Source organism: Lotus japonicus, chromosome 1, assembly GCF_012489685.1.
Source record: "Lotus japonicus ecotype B-129 chromosome 1, LjGifu_v1.2".
In the NCBI taxonomy this organism is placed as follows: domain Eukaryota; kingdom Viridiplantae; phylum Streptophyta; class Magnoliopsida; order Fabales; family Fabaceae; genus Lotus; species Lotus japonicus.
In genome coordinates this window covers 3857734-3881344 of record NC_080041.1, presented here as the reverse complement: position 1 = coordinate 3881344, position 23611 = coordinate 3857734, and the positions used below count along the sequence as shown (strand labels likewise).

General features: G+C 37.8%; 1 protein-coding gene and 1 pseudogene across 1 annotated transcript; one reads left to right on the top strand and one right to left on the bottom strand.

Moving 5' to 3' along the window:
* The first annotated feature begins 13360 nt into the window (after positions 1-13360).
* On the top strand, positions 13361-15422 carry LOC130733120 (zeatin O-glucosyltransferase-like; annotated as a pseudogene).
* Positions 15423-16077: 655 nt separating this feature from the next.
* Positions 16078-20729, bottom strand: LOC130733119 (uncharacterized). The gene is made up of 3 exons (XM_057585199.1): positions 20106-20729; positions 18919-19047; positions 16078-18065 (listed from the first exon to the last, which is right to left on the bottom strand). The coding sequence occupies exons 1-3, from the start codon at positions 20502-20504 to the stop codon at positions 16497-16499; spliced, it is 2097 nt and encodes a 698-aa protein (XP_057441182.1). The 5' UTR covers positions 20505-20729; the 3' UTR covers positions 16078-16496.
* Positions 20730-23611: the final 2882 nt, after the last annotated feature.

Here is a 23611-nt window from a genome sequence, read left to right as displayed (position 1 = left end):
CATCCACTTTATCTGCAATAGCTCTAGCTATATCAAATGAGATAGTTCTTATTTCTCTCTATGCATATCGGTGTATAACCTTGTTAGCGGTCAATCGACAATAATGCATTTGCCCGCATCCACTGTTTAAAATTCTCACGTTGAAGATTGTAGCATATGCATTTTCGAATGGGGAAAAGTCAGACACTAAAACATTACCTGGACATATTTTGAATCTTGACTAGTGAATCTTATGAATCTTAACTAGGAAATCCTAGATGGTCGGCTATATATTTTAAACATGTTTTAATCTAGTTTCCTGGTAAAACATTCCTAAGGGGAGGGGTGGGAATCCAACTTTTCTGAAGGTGGGCTAACACTTCCAAAAACATTATAAGCTTACTAAATGAATTTTATACATTCCCATAATCATAATTATTAGGAAACATGATTCACAAGAATGAAAAAAGTCTCTGCATACAAACGCTGCCTTAGTTAAAAAAGGAAGCAGTACAGAGGGGAGATAATGTAAATATCCAGGCAATGATATGAAGATTTAATAATGACAGTTTCCTCCTTATCCACAGGTCCAACATCATTTGCCCCAGTAATCGACGCAACAATTGACACTGTGGAAAGAAGCAATGGTCAATATCATGTTCTTGTGATTATTGCTGATGGGCAGGTTATACCTGTTTATTGACATGATATATTTTCTTTCATGTCATAATTTAATGGCCTTTTCTTAAATTTTCTTCTATTTCTGGAATATCTTGTTTTTTACAGGTCAGTATAAATGCAGATACACCGCCTGGAGAGCTTAGTCCACAAGAACAAGCAACTGTTAATTTAGCTGCAAGGTAAAGCAATGTCTTCAGCTATTTTTTTTGGTGTCTGTCTTTGATGTGGAGCTATTCTGATCGTCAGTCACTATCCTCGCTCTATTGTTTTGGTTTAAGTCGGAGATGGACTGTGGAATGCAATGCATAATTTTGATGGTTGTTCATGAACCATAATCATGCTACAATAAAACAATACTCATGTACAAGAAAACATAACGCAATTCATTATCTTCTTACCGTTATGATAAGCAATACATAGTACTTGGTGCTGTTATGCGATGAAAGGGACTCAGCAGCCATTTGTGCAGCCATGTGGATAACTTGGCCAAACAAAGTAGGTCCAGACAGAGTTAGACAGCGTAATGCAGTAGAATAAGCATTCATTATGCCTTCAACTCCTACAACCTATAAACACGATATTAGAAGCAATGTAAAATGAACATATAATTATATGTTCATGTTATTTTCTAGACTCGACACTCTTCCTTATTCAGCCCTGAATTCCTTATTCAGCCCTGAATAAGGAAGAGTGTCGAGGCTAGAAAATAACATGAACATATAATTATATGTTCATTTTACATTGCTTCTAATATCGTGAGTTGAAGGCATAATGAATGTTTATTCTAGTGCATTACGCAGTGTCACTCTGTCTGGACCCACTTTGTTTGGCCCAGTTATCAACATGGCTGCACAAATGGCTGCTGAGTCCCTTTCATCGCATAACAGCACCATGTACTATGTATTGCTTATCATAACAGTGAGAAGATAATGAATTGCGTTATGTTGTTTTCTTGCACATGACTATGTTTTATAGTAGCATGATTATGGTTCATGAACAACCAATAAAATGTCCATAATTTCTTATAGGATGGAGTTGTTACGGATCTTCAAGAAACAATAAACTCTCTGGTTAAAAAATAATGGTTTTAAGGTGATGAGGGTGTGGATGGTGTGGGAGTTGAAAGTGACAGCATACTCCTCGTAGCCATTGGGGTTGTAGTTTGGCTGCATGTTTTCTGATTTGGGTTATCTAAGATGGCATACACATTTATAGTCTAAAAACAAACATTTTTTTGCGTTAAATAATCATGCCAACGAGGGAAAAATAGGCCAACAGACAAAAAATAAAATAGAGCCCAAATAGTCAAAAAATGACCAGCCCAACGGTCTCAAAATCGGTTAGGCCGGAAAAAAGGTTCGAGCAACTTAAATGGGGATCTCAAAACCTAGCTTCTTTCTTCCACACGTGAAACTTCACTTTCTCTCTATCTCTGAATCTCAAACGGCGGCACAAGCCTCTCTCCCAAAATTCTCGTCAACAAAAAAAAAAGATAAAGCCTAACCCTTCTTTTCCTCCTCAAACTAAACTCGCTACGCCTTGTATTTAGCAACAAAACTATCCTCACCAGCCACAAAAATGCTTGATTCACGTTCATAATTTCCTTGGAATGACATGTGGCCTAAGGGCTGGAATTATTCTTTCATCACTCTGTCATTGTCTTCGAATGGCGTGCCGCTCGACTCACCTTATTTATCAAGGAATTTTCTATCCATAATGTTCTAGTTATGGAGAGTATCTTGAGGTGTTTGAGATTATGTCGGGCTTAAAGGTGAACTTCTCAAAAGGCAAATTAGAAGGAGTGTCCATAAACATGGCTGATTTTTACAAATACGCTAGTGTGCTAAATGTTCAAATTATGGATCGTTCCTTTGTCTACTTGGGAATCTCATTGGGCACAAATCCGAGGAAGAAGATGACATGGGAACCAATGATTAGAAAATCGAGAAGGAGACTCTCCTCTTGGAAGAACAAGATGCTTTATTTTGGAGGAAAAGTGTGCTTGATTAGGAGTGCGCTCTCGTTTATTCCTCTTTTTTTCTTATCCTTCTTTGAATTTCCTAAGTGTGTCTCTACAATGTGTAAGAAGATCCAAAAATTGCTTTGGGGTAGTGTGCAGGGGTGAGGAGGATAGCGTAGGTGAAGTGGAATATAGTGTATTGTCCAAAGGCGGAATAGGGGGCTAGGTATCAAGGATTTAGAGGCTTTTAACAGAGCCTTGTTAGTTAAATGGAGATGGAGACTTCTATGGGAGCAAGGTAGTTTGTGGGGCAGAGTGTTGCATGCTAAATATAACTTGGATAGTTAGGCGAGGGTGGTAGGAAAGGATTTTGTGTGGTGGAGGGACTTAGGGAACATCTGTGGGGGAGAAGAGGATTGGTTTGAGGGAAATGCAAGTAAAAAAAAATAGGAGAAGAGAGCTTAACTCTATTTTGGAAAGATAAATGGTTTAGGAAGGAGTTAAACCTAAAATTGAAGTATAAAATACTCTTTGACATCTCATCTCAGAATCTGTGTTCAATTAAAGACATGGGAGGAAGGGATTTGGAAGTGGATCTTCAAATGGAGGAGAGACCTGTTTGTTTTGGAGAGTCAAATCCTTGAGAAGTTGATGCAAGATTTAAGCTCAATGAAGTTAAAACAGGGGACTAAGGACTTCAGGATATGGAAGGCTTCTTCAAATGGTGTCATTTCTGTCAAATCTAGATGTGAAGTTCAGTGTGGGTCAGAATTGCAGGAAGATTGTTCTATGTTTAAATTGTTATGGACTATAGCAGCACCCTCAAACATTCTCTCTTTCACCTGGAGGGTTATATTAGGCAGAATTCTGACAAAGGAAAACCTCAAGAAAAGGAGCGTTATTCAACCGAGGACTAAGTGCATTTGTGTGCTATGCTAAGATCAAGAAGAAAGCTTGAACCATCTTTTGTTTTCTTGTGAGTTTGCGTGGAAAGCCATTTTAAAGACATACCACAAGCCTAAGCAAATAACAAGCCTAAGGGAGAGGGAAAGAGGGAGAGAGAGAGAGATAGAGACTTTTCCATAGCTGCATCAATTTCTGCTTATACCCAACAGTGAAGATCACAAGGTATTTTGGCTTTAAGGGGTAAATCCTACAAGTGGCAACTTCTCTGTACCTAGAACTACAGCAAAAATGTTAGAGGCAATTGTCCTAGAAGCTTAAGATTATTCTAAAAACAAAGAAATAAAATAAAGCTAGAAGGAAAGTGCAAGTCATAAGTAAATTTTTCAGTTGAATATTTACCTCAAATAATTTCAATCTGGTAGTTTGTGTGTGATAGCAAGTTCCATTTGTAGAAGATATCAAATGATCTTGTCAAACAAACGTTGGAAAATTATTACCTAATTATCAGCCTCAGTGGAGGAAGATAGCATGGAGGAATAACATAATCAGAGGATTAACATGGCTATCCATTCTGATATAGTTGCTTCTGCTCCTTTGAGTTACCATCATCCCAAATGTTCTCTAGTCTGTACCAAAAAGAGAAACCAGGGAAACCAATTAAACTTCAACGGAACTCAGATTACAACCAAAAACTTTGGTTCTGCAATAACGCCTTCTCAGGTTCTATATTTGATTGTATCACATATAGAGAGAGATAAATTGTGAATGGAAACTTGATAAATTTATTTAGTTTTTGTCAATTTAAATATACAATTCCTATTGATTCTCCTCTAATCATGAGCTGCGCTAGTCTTTTGCCTAAAGAATGTGTCAATAGACTTTTGTAGTTTTGCTTAAAGAATGGGTCAACAACAGATTTATAAATCTGAATAATTAAAAGAATTAAAAATTAATTATTAGTATTGATATAACCACCTGCATCTAAAGTTCCCCAAGAAATAAGTCCCTCGTATAATTAAACATTCAGCATAACACGAATGATAGTCCTATTACAAATGCATTTAAATAAATTTCTTAAAAAGAATAACATATAAATTTTAAAAAACAAGTAATAGTTTAAATTTTTTGGCAAAAGATTACTTCCTTTAAAGAAAAATTAAATTATCTCATGAAGCTAAGCAACAAGAAACAAAAGAGAATGGATCTACAGTCCAAGTATAAGCATATCCAGAATATTAGAATGGCAGAAAATATTAGAATGAGATTAGAAAACATATAATTACTAAAAAGTGATAAATATAACTTCAAATTCATAACATGATGAAATGATAGAGAAGAGAGGACTACTAGAGGAAGAGAACTGGAGAAATATGTTTGAGAATAGAATAATAAATAAGAAGGAAAAGAAAGGAAAGAAAAATAGAGGAATAGAAGATAAAAAACATAGCAACTCAGAACAGAACAGAGGCCCAAGGGAAACAAGGGTGGTGGTCGCGGGAGCCTGGACGGTGCTTGTCAGATTGCGTCGTGGCCATGGGTTCTGAACTTCTGGTCGAAGGCGGCTGAGATGAAGAAAGTCGCACTGGAGATCGCAGAGCGTAAAGAAAGAAGAAACACGTAGAAGAAGAAGAGTGAAACACGCGTTTCACTTATTAAGAGAGAAACCCCAAAAGTACCCTCAAATTTTAACCTAATTTTATAATTTTAAGGGCAATTTGGGGATTTTCCTTGGATACGACCCATCTTCAACCTAGAGCACCGCAATTCAACGCGATTTGACCCGCGATCCCACCCGCGACGACCGCGATTTGGATGCGAATAGCGCCGCGACGGCCGCGACTCCGTTCCTCGACGCGATCGGATCTGAATTGCGGGGAACTACCGCGACGCGACGGCGCGATAGCGCCGCTATTCCGCGCGATCGATAACTATGCTCTCCACCAACTAGAACACTTCCCATCCTCTACCACGTGATCAAACTGTGTTGGTACCTTATACTTTGCCCGCACTACTCGTCTCCATATACTGTGGCGGTCAACAAGGAGCCTCCAACGCCACTTTCCTAGGAGAGCTTTGTTAAACACGTCCCAATCTCTTAAACCCAATCCTCCTAACTCCTCTGGCTTGCATACCGTTTCCCATTTGACCCATGCTATTTTGTTGGCCCCATCTGTCCCTCCCCACATACACGGGTAAGGGGTAACTAACTCTTTTTAGAAATCGAAATGCTCAAAAGAAGTACAAAAATAAAAACATTGCACAAGTCATTACTCATCAAATGAGTTTAGAAGAAGCACTTAATAAAACATGTCACTCCCATTTTTCAAGTAAGACAACGAAGGATTTAGGAAAAAAAAATACTATCTGTTGAAGAAAAAAAGACACAAGTCCAATTGATTACTCAGATCAAATTGGAAGTTACAAAATTCATAAGCCATGAAAGATAAAGGTAGTTGTTATTAATACCACATCTCATCTAATTCCACCCTTCCCCCCCTCTTAAGTCCATGAATTACGCACTTTTAAGTACGTGTAAAAAAGGGAGGTGAAATTAGATGAGAGGAGGGTGGCATTAACAATTACCAAAGATAAATTGTGCGTGACTGGTTTTAAAATTAAAAGAGAAATTATGTGACTGGTTCAAAGTCGAAAGAAGTGGATCCTCGGGAGCGAGATTACCAAGTTCTTTAGTGTTCTCTGCGTAGTTTCTACCAACAACGATGATCTTGGGGCTCAATTTCAAAAGCTTATGACAAGTTTTCATTTTCATTTCCCTTCTCTCTCCAAATAAAACTCATGCTCTTCTTGACCTAAGCCTTAAACCACCTTCATTTCACAGTCCTCGCCTCGTGATAAGTGCGAAATTCACTCATTTTTCCATGTTGGTTTTAGCACTTATCCATTCTAAATACGAAAAATATCTCTCAACTGATCCTTCAATAGTTTAGAAAAGTAGATATTTAGTTTTTATATAGATACTATAGTAAATATGATGTGATAAGTATTAAATCCTTTTTTTTGTGTTTGTAGTAGAAAGATTAAAAGCATCCAAGCAAAAGAAGATCATAGCCCAAATTGAAGATTTTAGCTTAAGCCAAGAAATTCTTGCTTAAGCTAAAGAAGAGCAAAAGAAGAGACAGTGAAGTTGGAAAATTTGAGGAATGTTGGCTTAAGCCAAATCATGGATGACTTAAGCCCAAAAAGTCATGAGAACGACAGAAGTTGTGTTATAATTACCTAGCCTTGAAGAAACCTTTTGGCTTAAGCCAGAAGTAGTTGGGCTTAAGCCAAAAAGTTGCAGAATTATATTATAAAAGAGAAGTTCCGATCTGTTTTCAGGGAGAAAAAAGAACAAGGAAAAAACTAAACCAGAACCAGAACTTGAGAGCAAGGAAACCCACGAAGAAAGGAAGAGTTCTTGCACCCTCCGCCAAGCTAGCTAGGAATACGCTGACGACGGCACAAATCATCTTCTTCTTCTCTGTTTCTTTTTGTAAGCTTTAAAGCATCCATGGAAATGGATAGCTAACTCTCTTTGTGTTGGGATTTGATGTAGTCTTTTATCTTAAATGTATCCATCTTGATTCTCATGTATAAATTCATGTTTCTATGTGTTGATTTCAATGATTTATCTTGCTCTTAATGCTTGTTTTAGAATGATCAACTAAAACTTGTTTTTGGATTTGATTAAGTAGTGGAAACTAGTTACTTGAATATGAAATAGATAGGATCATCTAGTGATTTTAAGTTCTAGGAATGGAATTAATTTCATTAGTCAAGTAACATCTAAGCTTAATACAACTTGTTTTCTTAATTATTCAAGGGATTAATGGTTAGAAAGTGTGGTGAATGATCCTTTTTTATGAGGGAACTATGAAGAGGATAAGACATGATGTGATGAAATTCAACATAGGAAGTAATTTATATGTGAAATCATAAGGATACTGAAGAGTTAATCGGAAAAATCCGATTCCAACTATTATTTCAACTTGTTCACAACCTGTTTTATTACTGCTTTTCTTTTGGTCACAACGTATCTCTAAACAATCAACCGAAACACTCCTTGAACTCATTGCTTAAATATTTTCACTAAAGAACGGCGTTGTATTTCCAATTTCCTGAGGACGATAAAAACTCTTGACTATACTACAATTGAATCTTGAAAGGGATTTGAAATTAGTTGTGGTAAAAACCTTTCAACACCTCGATGATGATCCACTGTGAGATCGGTAAGCTCCATTCGAACGATGATAGGTGGTACAAACATGAACATAGAGAGAAGCATGCGATTGTGGAAGAATCATAGAAGGATTGAGAACCATAGCAAAAGGTTTAGGAACATAGAGGACGGATGTGAAGTTTTTGGAATAAACCCTAGTTATAAAGTAGAGAACTGGAAGGATGGGAGGGGAGCATGATCCTAATATTTGGAATAGCTGAGAATGAAGGTAAATTTTTGAAAGGGAGGATTGCTTGAAAAACTTTGGGATAGTATGTAGAGTCAGATCCCACGCATTAATGAAAATGACATAAGTAAGTTGTAGCGGTCGAAACGTCTATTTTATGACATGTAAACCGCTACATTATGTTTCATTACGACGGTCAACAAAATTGCTGCTTTCTACATTAAAAATAACGATTTTCAAAACCGCCACAATTTGCACATTTTTTTTAGTGAACTGAACCAAAGTTAAATGTTACCTCTTTCCAATGGAGGAAGATATACCAAACGGCTGCAACCCAAATTGACCACCGGCCCAATTTTGATCTAGTTATGACCATGCTGAGCGAAATGAGAACTAGCGTCATTCTGAAGAGCTGAATACACTCCTAGACAACTGTATATTCTCATCCAAACTTTCCACGCAAACTCACAGGAAAACAGAAGATGGTTCAAGCTTTCCTATTGATCTTGACATAGCACACAAATGCCCTTAGTCCCCGGTTGAATGATGCTCCTATTCTAGAGGTTAGCCTTTGTCTAAATTATGCCTAACATAAACCTCCAAGTAAAAGAGAGAATGTTTGAGGGTGCTCCTATTGACCATAGCAATTTAAACACATAAAAATTTTCCAGCGGTTCTGACCTACACTGAACTTCATATGCATATTTGACATAAAAGACACCATTTGAAGAAGCCTTCCAGATCCAAAAGTCCTTAATCCCCTGTTTTAACTGAAATACGCTTAAAACTTGCATCAACGTCTCAAGTATTTGACTCTCCCAAACAAACAAGTCTCTCCTACATTTGAAGATCCACTTCCAAACCCCTTCCTCCCATGTCTTTAATTGAACACAAAATCTGAGAAGAGACATCAAAAAGTATTTTGTACTTCAATTTTAGGTTTAACTTCTCCCTCAACAATCTATCTTTCCGAAACAGAGTTGAGATCTCATCTCGTTTTTTTTTTTACTTACATTTCCCTCAAACCAATCCTCTTCTCCCCCGCAGATGTTCCCTAAGTCCCTCCACCACAAAGAACCCTTTCCTACCACCCTCGCCTAACAATCCTCATTAATAACCCTGTATTTAGCATGCAACACTTTGCCCCCACAAACTACCTTGCTCCCATAGAAGTCTCCATCTCCATTTAACCAACAAGGCTATGTTAAAAGCCTCTAAATCCTTGATACCTAGCCCCATCTTCCGCCTTCGGACAACACACTATATCCCACTTCACCTACGCTATCCTCCTCACCCCTTCCCCACTATCCCAAAGCAATTGTTTTTGGATCTTCCTACACAAGGTAGAGACGCACTGAGGAAATTCAAAGAAGGATAAGAAAAAAGGAGGAATAGACAAGAGCACACTCCTAATCAAGCACAGTTGTCCTCCAAAATAAAGCATCTTGTTCTTCCAAGAGGAGAGTCTCTTTTTCAATTTCAGAATCATTGGTTCCCATGTCATCTGCTTCCGAGGATTTGTGCCCATTGGGATTCCCAAGTAGACAAAGAAAAGATCCATAGTTCAAAAATTTAGCACACTAGCGTATCTGTAAAAATCGGCCATGTTTATGGACAATCCTGCTAATTTACTTTTTGGGAAGTTAACATTTAGGTCCGATGTAAACTCAAAACACGTCAATATACTCTCCATAACTAAAACGTTATGGATAGAGAATTCCTCGATAAACAAGATGAATCAAGCGACACGCTATTCGAATACAATGAAAGAGTGATGAAAGAATAATTCTATCCCTTAGGCCACACGCCATTCAAAGACAATGATGAATGTGAATGATCGGTTTTTGTGGCTGATGAGGACAGTTTTGTGGAAAAATAGAAGGAAGAGCGAGTATTGTTGGAGGAGGAAAAGAAGGTTTGCGCTATGTCTTTTTTTTGTTGATGAGAATGGTGGGAGAAAGACTTGTACCGCCGTATGAGATTGAGAGAGAGAGAGAGAGAGGGTCTTCGCGTGTGGGAGAAAGAAGCTAGGGTTTAAGATCCCCCATTTAAGTTGCTCGAGCCTTTTGACCGGCCTAACCGATTTTGAGACTGTTGGGCCGGTCATTTTTTTGACTAGTGTTTCTCGTGTAAGGTTATCTTAGTCAATGCTCTCCTACTTAGAGGTGTGGAGAGGTGGAGAAAGAGAGAGATAGGAAGAAAGGAGAGAGAAAGTAAAAATGTGATAGGTGATTTGATTGATAGAGAAAAGAAAAATAGATTGAAATGAAGGTGGAAAAGAAGTGGAGATGTGTGTATATATCATAACTCTAGAGAAAGTTGTTGTAACTTCTTCTATTTAGTATAATATCTTTCTATTGTAGCCTGTGGTTTTTTTTGAACAGGTAGCCTGTGGTTTTTCCTTTATATATTGAGGATTTTTCATATAAATATTGTGTATTAATTCCCACTCTTAAATCTCTAATTTTAGCCGTGTGATACCATTTATGCTACTCTATTACCCAACACAGGGTGCAACAAAACAGGGCAAGCAAGGCCACAATTGGTTTCTCGTGAAGCAAGGGACAAATAGTGGATTGTCATTCATTTAGAGATATCAAGAGGCATGCAAGAGTTTGAATCTTTCAAATTTCAATTGATCATATTACCTCTCAGTTTTACATTATTTCATTAATTTAGAAAAATGTATAAAAAAATTTCCCATGAAATTTATATATCTGGTTTTGAAACAACCATACACCCTAACTTTCTAATACATATGTTTAATGGACGATAAAATAAAATTGAAGTTCGTGCTATGACATGTATAAAAGTTTACAAACGGGTTGAATTATCCTAATCATTGGCATAAAATGAATTGGCAAAAACAGAAACTCGTCGTAATGAAGAAGCCTTTGATTCTACTAACGACTTGGAGCTAACAAGCCAGTTTGAAATATTCATGAATAGCCCAGCAAAACATCAAGCCACAAAATAAAGCAACATGATGCTTGGAAAATTTCAGAGCTCCTCTAATTAACACTAAATTCCAAATTTGTTATGTCTCCTCTTTGTCTCCACAACATGATGCTTAGCAGTACAGAGGGGAGATAGTGTAAATATCCAGGCAATGATATGAGAATTTAATTATGACAGTTTCCTCCTTATCCACAGGTCCAACATCATTTGCCCCAGTCATCGACGCAGCAATTGACACTGTGGAGAGAAGCAATGGTCAATATCATGTTCTTGTGATTATTGCTGATGGGCAGGTTATACCTGTTTATTGACCTGGTATATTTTCTTTCATGTAATAATTGAATGACCTTTTCTTAAATTTTCTTCTATTTCTGGAATATCTTGTTTTTTACAGGTCAGTAGAAATGCAGATACACCGCCTGGAAAGCTTAGTCCACAAGAACAAGCAACTGTTAATTCTATCACAGCTGCAAGGTAAAGCAATGTCTTCAGTAGTCTTCTGCTATTTTTTCTGGTGTCTGTCTTTGATGTGGAGCTATTCCGATTGTCAGTCATTATCCTCTCTCTATTGTTTTGGTTGGCGTCGGAGATGGACCATGGAATGCAATGCAGAATATTGATGACAGCATGCCTCATCGCGCATTTGATAACTTCCCGGTACTTGACATTATTTTTTATTGTGTACACTATAAGTTATCAAATGCGCGATCAGGCATGCTGTCATCAAATTGCAATCTGGTAGTTTGTGTGTAATAGCAAGTTTCATTTGTAGAAGAAATCAAATGATCTTGTGAAACAGACGATGGGAAATTATTACCTAATTATCAGCCTCAGTGGAGTGGGATAGCATGGAGGAATAACATAATCAGAGGATTAACATGGCTATCCATTCTGATATAGTTGCTTCTGCTGCTTTAAGTTACCATCATCCCAAATGTTCTCTAGTCTATACCAAAAAGAGAAACCAGGGAAACCAATTAAACTTCAACGAAACTCAGATTACTACCAAAAACTTTGGTTCTACAATAACGCCTTCTCAGGTTCTATATTTGATTGTATCACCTATAGAGAGATAAATTGTGAATGGAAACTTGATAGCTGTTCTTAGTTTTTGTCAATTTAAATATACATTAATTCCTATTGATTCTCCTCTAATCACGCGCTAGTCTTTTGCCTAAAGAATGTGTCACTAGACTTTTGTGGTTTTGCTTAAAGAATGGGTCAACAACATATTTACAAATCTGAATAATTAAAAGAATTAAAAACTAATTATTAGTATTGATGTCACCACCTAGCTGCATCTAAAGTTCCCCAAGAAATAAGTCCCTCGTATAATTAAACATTCAGTAGAACACGAATGATAGTCCTATTACAGACGCATTTAAATAAAATTCTTAAAAAGAATAACATATAAATTTTAAAAAACAAGTAATAGTTTAAATTTTGTTTTTGACAAAAGTATACTTCCTTTAAAGAAAAATGAAATTATCTCATGCAGCTAAGCAACAAGAAACTAAAAAGGAAGGATCTACAGTCCAAGTATAGCATATCCAAAATATTAGCATGGCAGAAAATATTAGAATGCGATTAGAATACAGAGCAGTGAAGAATATCCTCCCATAAGCCAAATTTCGGTTTGATAATAAAACTAAGCCCTTTAGTCTGAAATTGATCTAGGACAGCTAGGACATAATAATTTTGCCTTTTACAAGATATAACCAATTTGGATTCATCACATAAACTTATAAATTTATATGTAGATGTTGTTACATGAAGTTAAAATTTCTTGATTTCTCATTATGAATGATACCCAATTAAAAATTATTTCCATAGGCGGCAGAGGATGGCAACATGTTTTGGGGATGATGGCAAGGAATCAGAAGGGGGATTATGGCTTGCGCTGCGCTTTTTCCTTGCCCGGTTCTTTCCCTGCTCTTGGTGTAGGCCGCAACAAGTTTCCGGTGGGCTATGAGGACGGCAGTGGACCTGAGATTTAGATCAGCTTATTCTGAAACTGATTGTTTAATTTGCAGCTCTACCAATGGTGGTAAAGCAGTAGGATGGCTTTTGCGATGTTGTTAGCTCTATTTTTGTTAGATGTTCTAGTTGCTAATCTTTTGGCTCGAAACACTTTTTCTTTTATGATTCAAATTGAGTTGAAGAGGTTCCTCATGCTGTTGTTCCTCTTGTGAATTCTGATGTAATGACTTCTTATTATTTCTTAATTTGAGATTCCTTTTAAAAAATATATTTTCTTACTACCTTGAACTCATGCATTATAGATCATAACGCATCAACTGACACACAAGATTTTGAAATGTTAAGTCAAACCAGATCGGCACACTATTCATCTTCCATAAAAAAATCCAAGAAACTAAGGCATGCTTGCATTCATCCATCAAATACGGTACAACAGCTAAGATATTATGATATTCATCTTCTATAAGTATCGAAGCTGGCACTAGCCAGTAGTAGTCACCAAATCCAGTTTCAAAGTTGAACGCTGAATTCTACCTACCAAAGTTTTTCCAATGGTTTCTTCCATTTACCTAAACGATAGAAAAAGCCATAGCAACAACAACTGTACGTGGTGAACCAGAAGTGGTGATGGTTATGGTACCTTACCCTGCACAAGGCCATCTCAATCAGCTCCTGCACTTTTCACGCCTAATCCTGTCACAAACCAATATACCTACCTGTTCACTTTGTTGGCACTACCATACACAACCGTCAAGCCAAACTTCATGTACAAGGTTGGGACTTGAACTCCATTTCAAGCACCATCCATTTCCATGACTTCAAAGTTCCTCCATTTGCTTCCCCTCCTCCCAACCCCAATGATGCTGAAACCAAATTCCCATCTCACATGGTTCCTACCATTGAGGTCTCTTCACATCTTCGTGAGCCTCTAGCAGCACTTCTCAACTCCCTTTCATCTGTGGCTAGAAGGGTCATAGTGATCCATGACTTTCTAACCTCATCAGTGGTACAAGATGCCAAAGACATGCCAAATGTTGAGACTTATTCATTTCCCAGCAACTCTGTCTTTTCCCTTTTCTTATACTTCTGGGAGGAAATGGGAAAACTTCCACTAGAAAGCAGCTCAAATATCCCATAAGTTCCTTCTCTTGAAGGATGCTTCAACACCCAGTTCCTGGCTCTCTTCACCACACAAAGCGAGTTCATTGAATTCAGTGCTGGAAACATCTACAACACAGCCAGAACAATTGAAGGTCCTTACATGGAGTTTATGGAAAGGCTCATTGGTAGCAAGAAGCATTGGGCACTGGGGCCCTTCCAACCTTTAACCATTGAGAAGGAAACTTCAAATTCAGAGGGAAGACACTTTGTCATGGAGTGGCTTGATAGAGTGATAGACAAGAGCCAAAATCAGTTATATATGTGTCTTTTGGGTCAACAACAACCTTTACAGAGGAACAAATTGGAGAGATAGCAAATGCTTTGGAACAAAGCAAGCAAAAATTCATCTGGGTACTGAGGGATGCTGATAAATGTGACATCTTTGATGGAAATGAAGTGATAAAACATGGCCTTCAAAACGGGTTTGAAAAGAGAGTTGAAGGCATGGGGCTTGTTGTGAGAGACTGGGCACCCCAATTGGAAATTCTAAGCCACTTTTCAACAGGAGGGTTTATGAGTCATTGTGGATGGAACTCCTGCTTAGAGAAGCATGTCCATGGCCTATGCACTCTGATCAGCCAAGAAACACTGTTTTGATAACTGAAGAGCTGAAGGTTGGTCTGGCAGTGAGGGACTGGGCTCAGAGAGATGATTTGGTGACTGCTTCGGTTATTGCGAATGCGGTGAGAAGGTTGATGGAAACAAAGGAAGGAGATGAGATGCGAGAGAAAGCAATGAACCTTAAAGAAGTCATCCATAGGTCCATGGATGAAGGTGGAGTCTCTCATGAGGAAATGAAATCCTTTATTGCTCATATAACAAGATAGTTTGATTTAACCACACATTCTTCTTGTACATGTACACAAGATGATCTTCCCAAATGGTAGTAGTGTGGTACCAAATAAGATATGACAAAACTTCAAAGCATGTGAAGTGGATGTAAAATAAATTTACCAGGAAATTATGCAGATCATTTCTATGTTTCAAGATATCATATGGTAAATTTTCTGGAATGAAAATGTATGCCAAGCTTTAGGCAAATATAAGTTATCAAGTCCATTGAAAATCTTACAATTTTGTATCCAGTGAAAGTATAAAGTATAATTCATTCAAACTAATGAAGATTTTTTTTTTGGTACATAAAAGTTTCAACTTTGAAATATTCACGCTATTCTTTCTTCATGTTCCATTCCATTCTCACCTACTTACTATTCCTATCTCTTTTCATCACACCACTCATCATATCTCTCACTTATTTCTCTTCTATTCTTATCTCTCTCTAAATGTGTGGTGAAATGGGTGTGAACAAAACATTTTCCTAAAAGTTTAGAGTGAGGGGATGGTGCATCAATCTAAGGCAGGGAAAGCTACCAAGCTCAATAAGCACTTATGGTAAAATTACATTTACCTTACTGCAATAAGACAAGTAGAGACTCGAACATGCAATCTGTCAAATACAAAACTCTGTCATGCTCCACTCGACCAACGGGTTAAAACCTAAATTTCGATTAACCAGTAAAACAATATTTAACACAACCCTTGAAGTCGGGTTCTTCTATGACAAAAAATGTTTGTTATATTACTTATATATCCCTAATTCAGTTTCTAGTTCTACTACATCACAATCTACGCATAACACTAGCCAGCTCCTTTAAGAACATTTGCATTTTAATGGTAAACAAAAAAAAAGGCACAAAATCTCAAGAGCCTAAGAAAACAACAAGGGTACGAGGTAAGGTGTTACCAAACCTTGAACAGGTTCATCCCATAGCCATTTGCTATGTAATTAATAACCCTAAAGCTGGAACAATCAACAATTATAATAAGCAATTAAAGGTAAAGAAGCTAATCTAAATTTCATTATTTTTCATTAGATATTTAGACAACACTTATTTTCCAAAATGAACAGAAAGAGCAAAAGGTCCCAGCATTCAAGTTATCTTTTTTTATCCCGGGACCACAGATCATCATCAACATCTACTACAAATCTACAATACAAATCTACAACAAATTCTAAGCCACTTCAGCAATGACAGAAAATCAAAATCTGGGAAAGGAGCTATCATCTATATTTTATAATGACCTGTTTGACATGTGTTCCCTGACTAGCTAGAACTGACAAGTTTTACATGCTTCTCATAATTTTTCCTAAGACCCTACATAATAAAGCAAGTTCCATGACCACAGGTTACAAAGCAAGGTAAGCTATTTCCCAAGATATTCATGGTTTGAGGTATTTGGCCCAAGGGAATGACAAGAGTATCTGCTTAATGCTTGACATGAATGATAATGAAGAACTGAAAATGTGCATCTATTCATGACCCTTCATCTACTTCTGAGCAGTTTTTCTATCAGAAGCATGAAGCAGCATATTTTTTCCTTCATAATCTAAAATGAACTGCTTCCTTCAGTCATTCATCAGTTATACAAGTAGGGGGCAATCCATACTAAGCCTGTGCTTCCATCTAAATCTTCTGTTTAAGAACATGGCGTATCTGAACCCTCTGGCTTTCCAATCTAGCCTCCAAAAGCTTGGCTTTCAAACTATTCTTCAGTGCACCGCGAGGAATGCATCCTTTCATGCCTCGATGTGAATGTGGACTTCCTGACTCGCGAGGACTCAACTGGTATAGAGGATCTTGGGGGCTCAACCCACCTTTCCCTGATCCATGCTCAGGAGACATGATGCTTCCATTAGATAACCTTCCATTTGAAAGCTTTCCATCCATTCCCTCCACAGAGATTATCTTGTAACTATCCCCATTATTTGGCATTGACCTCCAAAGCTTCTTGATGGATGAAACCTTCTTTGATTGCTTAGTTGGTATGGCACAAACTTCACTTATTTCAGTTATTGGTGTCTCATCACCTGCATTTTCTTCCCACTCATGTATACTCCTCCTAGAGACATTACTCTCCCGGTGATTTCTGTTCAAAGATCCAACACTCCCTTCTGGTGAATAACTTGAGCCTTGATCCTCAACATGGCTCACAGTTTCCCATCCACTTTCATCTCCTTCTATGTCGCCGTTATCATCCGTAAATACATTAGAACGTCTCTGAATGCCATCCTTACTTATTTCATCAGCTTCAGGACTCACTGTGTGAATCTTTGAGGCATGACTACTAGCAGGACTGTGAGAACCGCATGGTTCAATCTCCCTCTCGTTGGACTCGCCAAAATTTGCATCTTCGAAAATTGCAAAAATATCATCCGAGTTGGGGGGTTCATAAGAAAATCCTTTGATGTCTTGAATGTTCATTGCAGCTGCAGCCTGTTGAAGTGACTGTGCCTCTTTCATCTCCTTTGTGTTCGGGTTCATGCTTTTTGACTTGAGAAAAGCTTCCAAATCTGCGACAAGTTTATTCATCTGCGAATACTTGTCTTCAAGAGCAACTTTGGCATCTATCAACTTCATTTGAACACGTTCTTCACGCCATACTTCAGCCATCTGTAACATCCTTCTCTCATCGTCCACTTCTTCCCTGATTTTCATAGATTCCCTCTTCAATGCTTCAATTTCAGCCTTGTCATCACCAATTTCCTTAGCAAGCTCATCACACACTTCCTCAATCAACTCTCTGGTCTTCCTTTCTTTCTCATGGTCCTGCATGTAGCGCTTTGCTGATAGTTTGGCATCTGCCAACTCATTTACCAACCGTGAATTGACAATTTCAATCCTTTGACGACTTTTCCTTTCTCGATTTAACTCTGCTTTAATATCATCAATGTATGCACGAATTTTCTCATGCTCTCTGCTTCTCCATTGCGCCCTTTCCTCTCTGACTTTCTTCAGGAAATGCTCGAGTTTCTTTTTGGAGGAACTGTGTTCAATCTCAAGCTCTTGAATCCGTGCACGTGCCTGCTCTAGTTCAGTTTCCAGAGCAGATACAATAGATACAGCACTTGCCTTTTGGTCAACAAGTTTCATGTGGCTGTAGATATGTTGCGCCTCATCTGGTGCCTTTAAATATAAAGGATCCCACTTCGTTGCACCCTCCATTTCGGTGTTGGGAAACTGGACTGGCTCAAGCTGAAGAACACATAGTAGGTTTGAAATTAGCACTTTAATTGTTTATTCTTTCACTTTTGGCAAGTAAAATCAGAACCCTTTTTAACCCTTTGCTCAGCCTGAAATTCTAAATACTATTTTCATTATGCAGGTTTGCATGAAAATGTGAAAAGTGTTTTGTCCAAGCCATTCCACATAAATCTGTACATTTACACATAGCATGGATCTAGAAACAATCACTATTATTAGTTGCTACCTCCATCCCATGAACTTTGTTGTATAAGGTTATGTGTACAGTTTAAAATGTCTTTAATTGAGGTAGTAACTTGACCAAAAGACACTAATTTATACCCGACTCATTTCATTAATTCTTCCCCAACTTCCCACAACTAATCCACACTTAATGAGGGTATAAATGGATAAAAAATTAAACAAGTCTGGAATTTCCAAAACAACAAAAAGAAACTCTTTCAATAAATTCTTCTTCTATATCATTTCTATTCATTTCTTCCAAAGTTCAATTTAGGCACCCTGGGAACGCAGGGGATGTCAACCTATATAGCATACATGTATGTGTATAGTATTTAAAAATTCTACAATACTAAGTCATGAACCACATGTTATTCCACAATACTAAATCATGAACTACAGATTACAATAATGATAGTTTGTCTCTATCTACAACCTTGCTAAATGAAATAGTATCCTTTTGCACAATAATTAAAACAGGTAGTTGCATATATAAACAGATGACAAAATCACCATCAGTAATGGATATAATTTTAACTGAGATTTTGACCTTCAATCAATAATATTCAATTATGACAGCGTAAACCTTCTCCAGGTAACATTGAAGCCATAAGAAAAATCATACCTCACAGAAGTGTCCACTCTTTGTCCCGGAGATGGAACGAGGACTATGAGATAGATTCTTCAGATCAGAACCATGAGCCATGCCATTTGGACGACTGAGAAACGGGAGGCCTACGTGGCCACCTCCATGCTGCAGATAAGTGACATCAGTAACAAGATAAAAGTGGAAATCTATCACAATGATAATGCTAAGATCTGAAAATGAAGAGAATGGCATGAATCTAACGTGCATGGAAGCTAATCAATATTCCGTTCTTTAATTCAACTGGAATGCACAAATATATAATAACAGAATCTCGTACATAAGGAATATAAATCAGTAGATCCACATAAAGTCCCAACCTACATCCAGAGAAGCAAAAAAGAATGAATTCACAGTGCCAATACTACTAAATATTAATAACACCACAGATACAACACGTTTGTTTCGCATTCTGCCAAACATCACACAACATTTAATGCAGTTCAGACTTTTGGATGACTGTGATTAAATGAAGCTAGTATCCTCAGTAAGGTGAATCGAAGGTACTAACTCATCCTTCCCATGAACACATGTTGGCTTTTAGGGAAACCTTAAACAATCAAGCAGACAATCAAAATCAATAAGTATAACATAAAGTCAATTATCAACACAAATAAACCCTACTCATTCATTTCACCAATCATTACAAATAATTCCCTACTCAATTCATTTCACCAATCATTACAGAGAATAATAATTAGGTTTCAAACAGAACTACATCATTCAAGAGCAAAATTAAACAAACAACTTTTCACTTTTCAGGTTTTAAATGATACTAGTTTTTTTGTTTGCTTTCCCTGAAAGTCTGATTCATTAACTCTACACACCCAAACTGGAACCTGTACAATGATGATAAGGAATCAAGGGTAGAATCTCAAAAGCATTAAACCACACTTCACAATCAAGCAACAATTCAAAATCAGCATAGAACATTAAACCTCAATGATGAACTACAACAGTTTTTCACCAAATGGTGGGCCTATAATGCCATAGATGAACAAGCACTCTAGCAGCACATTGCTTCACAAAATTAAATTTTTACATCAGAAACAGCAAACACATGCAAGATGCAAACACTCAAAACTCAAGGGTATGAATCAAACTAAAGATCTCAAACAAGAGAAGTAAAAAAAAAAATTGCAAATTCCCAAAAGGGTTTAATTTACCCGAAGTCCCAACCGTCTCTGGCTATCATCTCCCACTGGCATCTCCGGCGGATGCAACCGCCACAACCCAGCAGCAAGCCTCCGCGCCGACACTGCCACCTCAGCCTGCTTCTTCACACTCCAGGAAGTTCTCCGGCCCAACTTCACCGCCGGCGACTCCTGCTCCTCTTCGGGTGGATCGTCGTCATTCCTCTCGTCGATCTTCCACTTCAGCAAAGGGGTTTCGGGTCTGCTCCGTTTACCTCCCGGAGGCCCGTGTCTCCTCAACCGGGTCCCCGGAGTTCTCGGCCTCCGGCGATGAAATGGGTTCAGGGGTTGAAGATCTGCGTCCGGCGATGGGTTTATCGTCTTGGAAGAAACCCCCGGCGGCGGGAGGTGGGTCTTGCCGGAATACTTCATCTTCTCCGGCGAGTGTGGTTTTCACCCATTCAGATACACATAGCCGCTGAAAGAGCTTGTTCGAGAGAAGAAATGAAAATGAATGCTCCACAGAGAGAGAGAAGATGAAGATTGTGCTGTGAGTGAAGAGAACACGAGGAAAGTACAGAAGAGAGAGAGAGAGTTTCAGGGAGAAAACGACGAAGAGAGTGATGCAAAGAGAGGTACACGAGGCGTATGTCACGCCGTATATTTATACGGTCAAGTTTGTGTATCTATCTTTCTTGTAAGCAAGGTGAAATTATTATACGATGTCGTTTTGGACCTATTTGGATGGAGGGGACAAGATTATATTGCTTGGTTATGTATGGAAAGAGACGTTGTGTGTGTGACTATGACTTGAGTCTTTCAGATAAGATGGATGTTTTGAGGAAACATATGTTCAAGAATAAGTATTGGTATAATTTAATCCTTCAAATAATTGATTCATAAAAGAAAAAGTTGATCCAAACACTTTAAAAAAAAAATTGGTCCAAACATGATGTATGTCTTAATCTCTAGTGATATTTGCATTATATTCTGAGTATACATGTTTTGAGTTTGAGGAACTTTTGATAAGTCTTTTTACTAGTGATAGAACTAATTGATATCTTTCAAAAACTACATGTTAAATTAATTAATGTTAAATAAGCTTTTACCTTGTACCCAAAAAAAAAAGCTTCTGTTATTAAAAAAAAAAACCTTTTACCTTTTAGTGTCTTTTCTTTAAATATCTTATTTTAGTCCTTTTTTTAATAATAATGTGAATTTAGTCTTGCTCTTAAGACCAAGTGCAATGGATGTTGAAACTTTTTGTTAAGAGTTGTTTAGATGGTGCAATGGTTGTTGAAGGATGTTGAGAGTGATGTGGAGGAGAGAGGGAGGGGAGAAATGTTGAGAATTGTCAACAATGTTGAGGGAGCTGCGGTGTGCCACGTGGCGCGAGGCCAGTGGCCACCACCAGGCGCGTGCATTACACGCGCAGACAAGGCGCGTGACGCGCCTTGTCTCAGGAGAGAGAAACTGTTTTTTCTCCTCCCCTGCCACGTGTCTGACTCTGATTGGTGGCTCCGGATTTCGTTTTCCCTTATCTTTTGAACTCAATTATTTCATCAAAAAAAATATTTTCTAGAAAAAAAATTTATACCAAAATTCATGATTTTTTTTTTCTCTATAAATAGAGACTTGCTTCGTTTGATTTGGACACAAAAAAAACCAAGTTTTTTCACTCTCTTATTATCTCTCTCACCATCTTACTATCTTTCTATTAGCTTTTGTTTTGAAATGGATCACAACAATCACCATTTCAACACCCAGAATTCATCTAACTACCCATATAACAACCAAAATCCCAACAATTATCCAGATCCAAATCATTTTCCCAACCAACGTCATCAAAATCCCAACAATTATCAAGATCCAAATCAATATTGGTCTAACCAACGTCCTCAACATCCCAACAATTATGAAGATCCAAATCAATTTTCCTACCCACGTCCTCAAAATCCCAACAATTATCAAGATTCAAATCAATTTTCCTACCCATGTCCTCAAAATCCCAACAATTTTGCACCAAATTCCAACCAGTCATCCTTTCATCCCTCTATGAGATATTCATCTCAAACACCCCCGTCTAGTGGTCATATGCCAATGGTGAATAAAAAATTTCCAAGTATTGATGCACCTGAATTTCCCGAATTTTCAACACAAATGACTCTTGGTGGCATGACAGCTGCTAATCAATTCACTCCAAATCAAGAGGATACAACTCCTAAGAGCAAGAAAACCCAGTCACCAGCATGGAACACTGCACAAAATTTGGTGCTAATTAGTGGGTGGATTAACTGTGGAACAAGTAGTGTTGTGGGGAAAAACCAGAGAGGAGAAACATTTTGGAGAGATATTGCTGAGTATTGTAATGAGCATTGCTCATTCGATCCTCCGCGTGATGGAAATGCATGCCGAAACCGCTGGAATTATATGAACAAAATACTGGGTAAATGGATTGGCGCTTATGATGCCGCTAAGCGTCAGCAACCAAGCGGTTGGTCGGATAATGATGTTTTGGCAAAAGCGCGGGAATTATTCGCATGTGGGAAGAATGTTCAATTTACTTTGATGGAAGAATGGATACAACTTCGTGATCTGCCACGTTTTTGTAGTCAAGTAGGAGGAAATAGTGGCTCAGCAAGTAGTGGATCTAAGAGATCTCACTACAGTGATGCATGTGGCTCAACCTCTATAGGATCGGTAGGGAGGCAGCTAAAAGAAAGAATAAAAAGAAAAGTAGAGAAGCTCCCTTGGAGGAGGACAAAGGTTGGGGTTGGGATAAATACGAAAATATGAAGGAGAAAGAGCTTGTACGATTGGAGAAGATAGCATCGGTGCAATAAGAGACTAACCAATTGATGAAAACCAATTTGTATCTAAGGCTAACTTCCGAAGAGAACCTCGATGACCATAAGAAAGAGCTGTTGAAGAAGTTGTCCCAAGAGCTATTTGGGAATTAATTTCAATCGAGTATTTGTCTGTATTCGGTCAAATTTGTCAGTGGTGTCAAGTCTGTAGTGTTTGCTTTAATAACTTGTCAGTGGTGTCAAGTCTGTAGTGTTTGCTTTAATAATTTGTCAGTGGTGTCAAGTATGTAGTGTTTGGCTTTAATGTATGGATTATTGTGTTTGAATATGTTCCACTCAATTCGAATCTTGTCCTTTTCCGATTATTAACTCTAGTTGATAACTTATTTCGAATCCGCCAGTGGTGTCAAGTCTGTAGTGCTTGGCTTTAATGTATGGGTTATTGTGTTTGAATATGTTCCACTCAATTCGAATCTTGTCCTTTTCCGATTATTAACTCTAGTTGATAACTTATTTCGAATCTGCCAGTGGTGTCAAGTATGTAGTGCTTGACTTTAATGTATGGGTTATTGTGTTTGAATATGTTCCACTCAATTCGAATCTTGTCCTTTTCCGATTATTAACTCTAGTTGATAACTTATTTCGAATCCGCCAGTGGTGTCAAGTCTGTACTGCTTGGCTTTAATGTATGAGTTATTGTGTTTGAATATGTTCCACTCAATTCTAATCTTG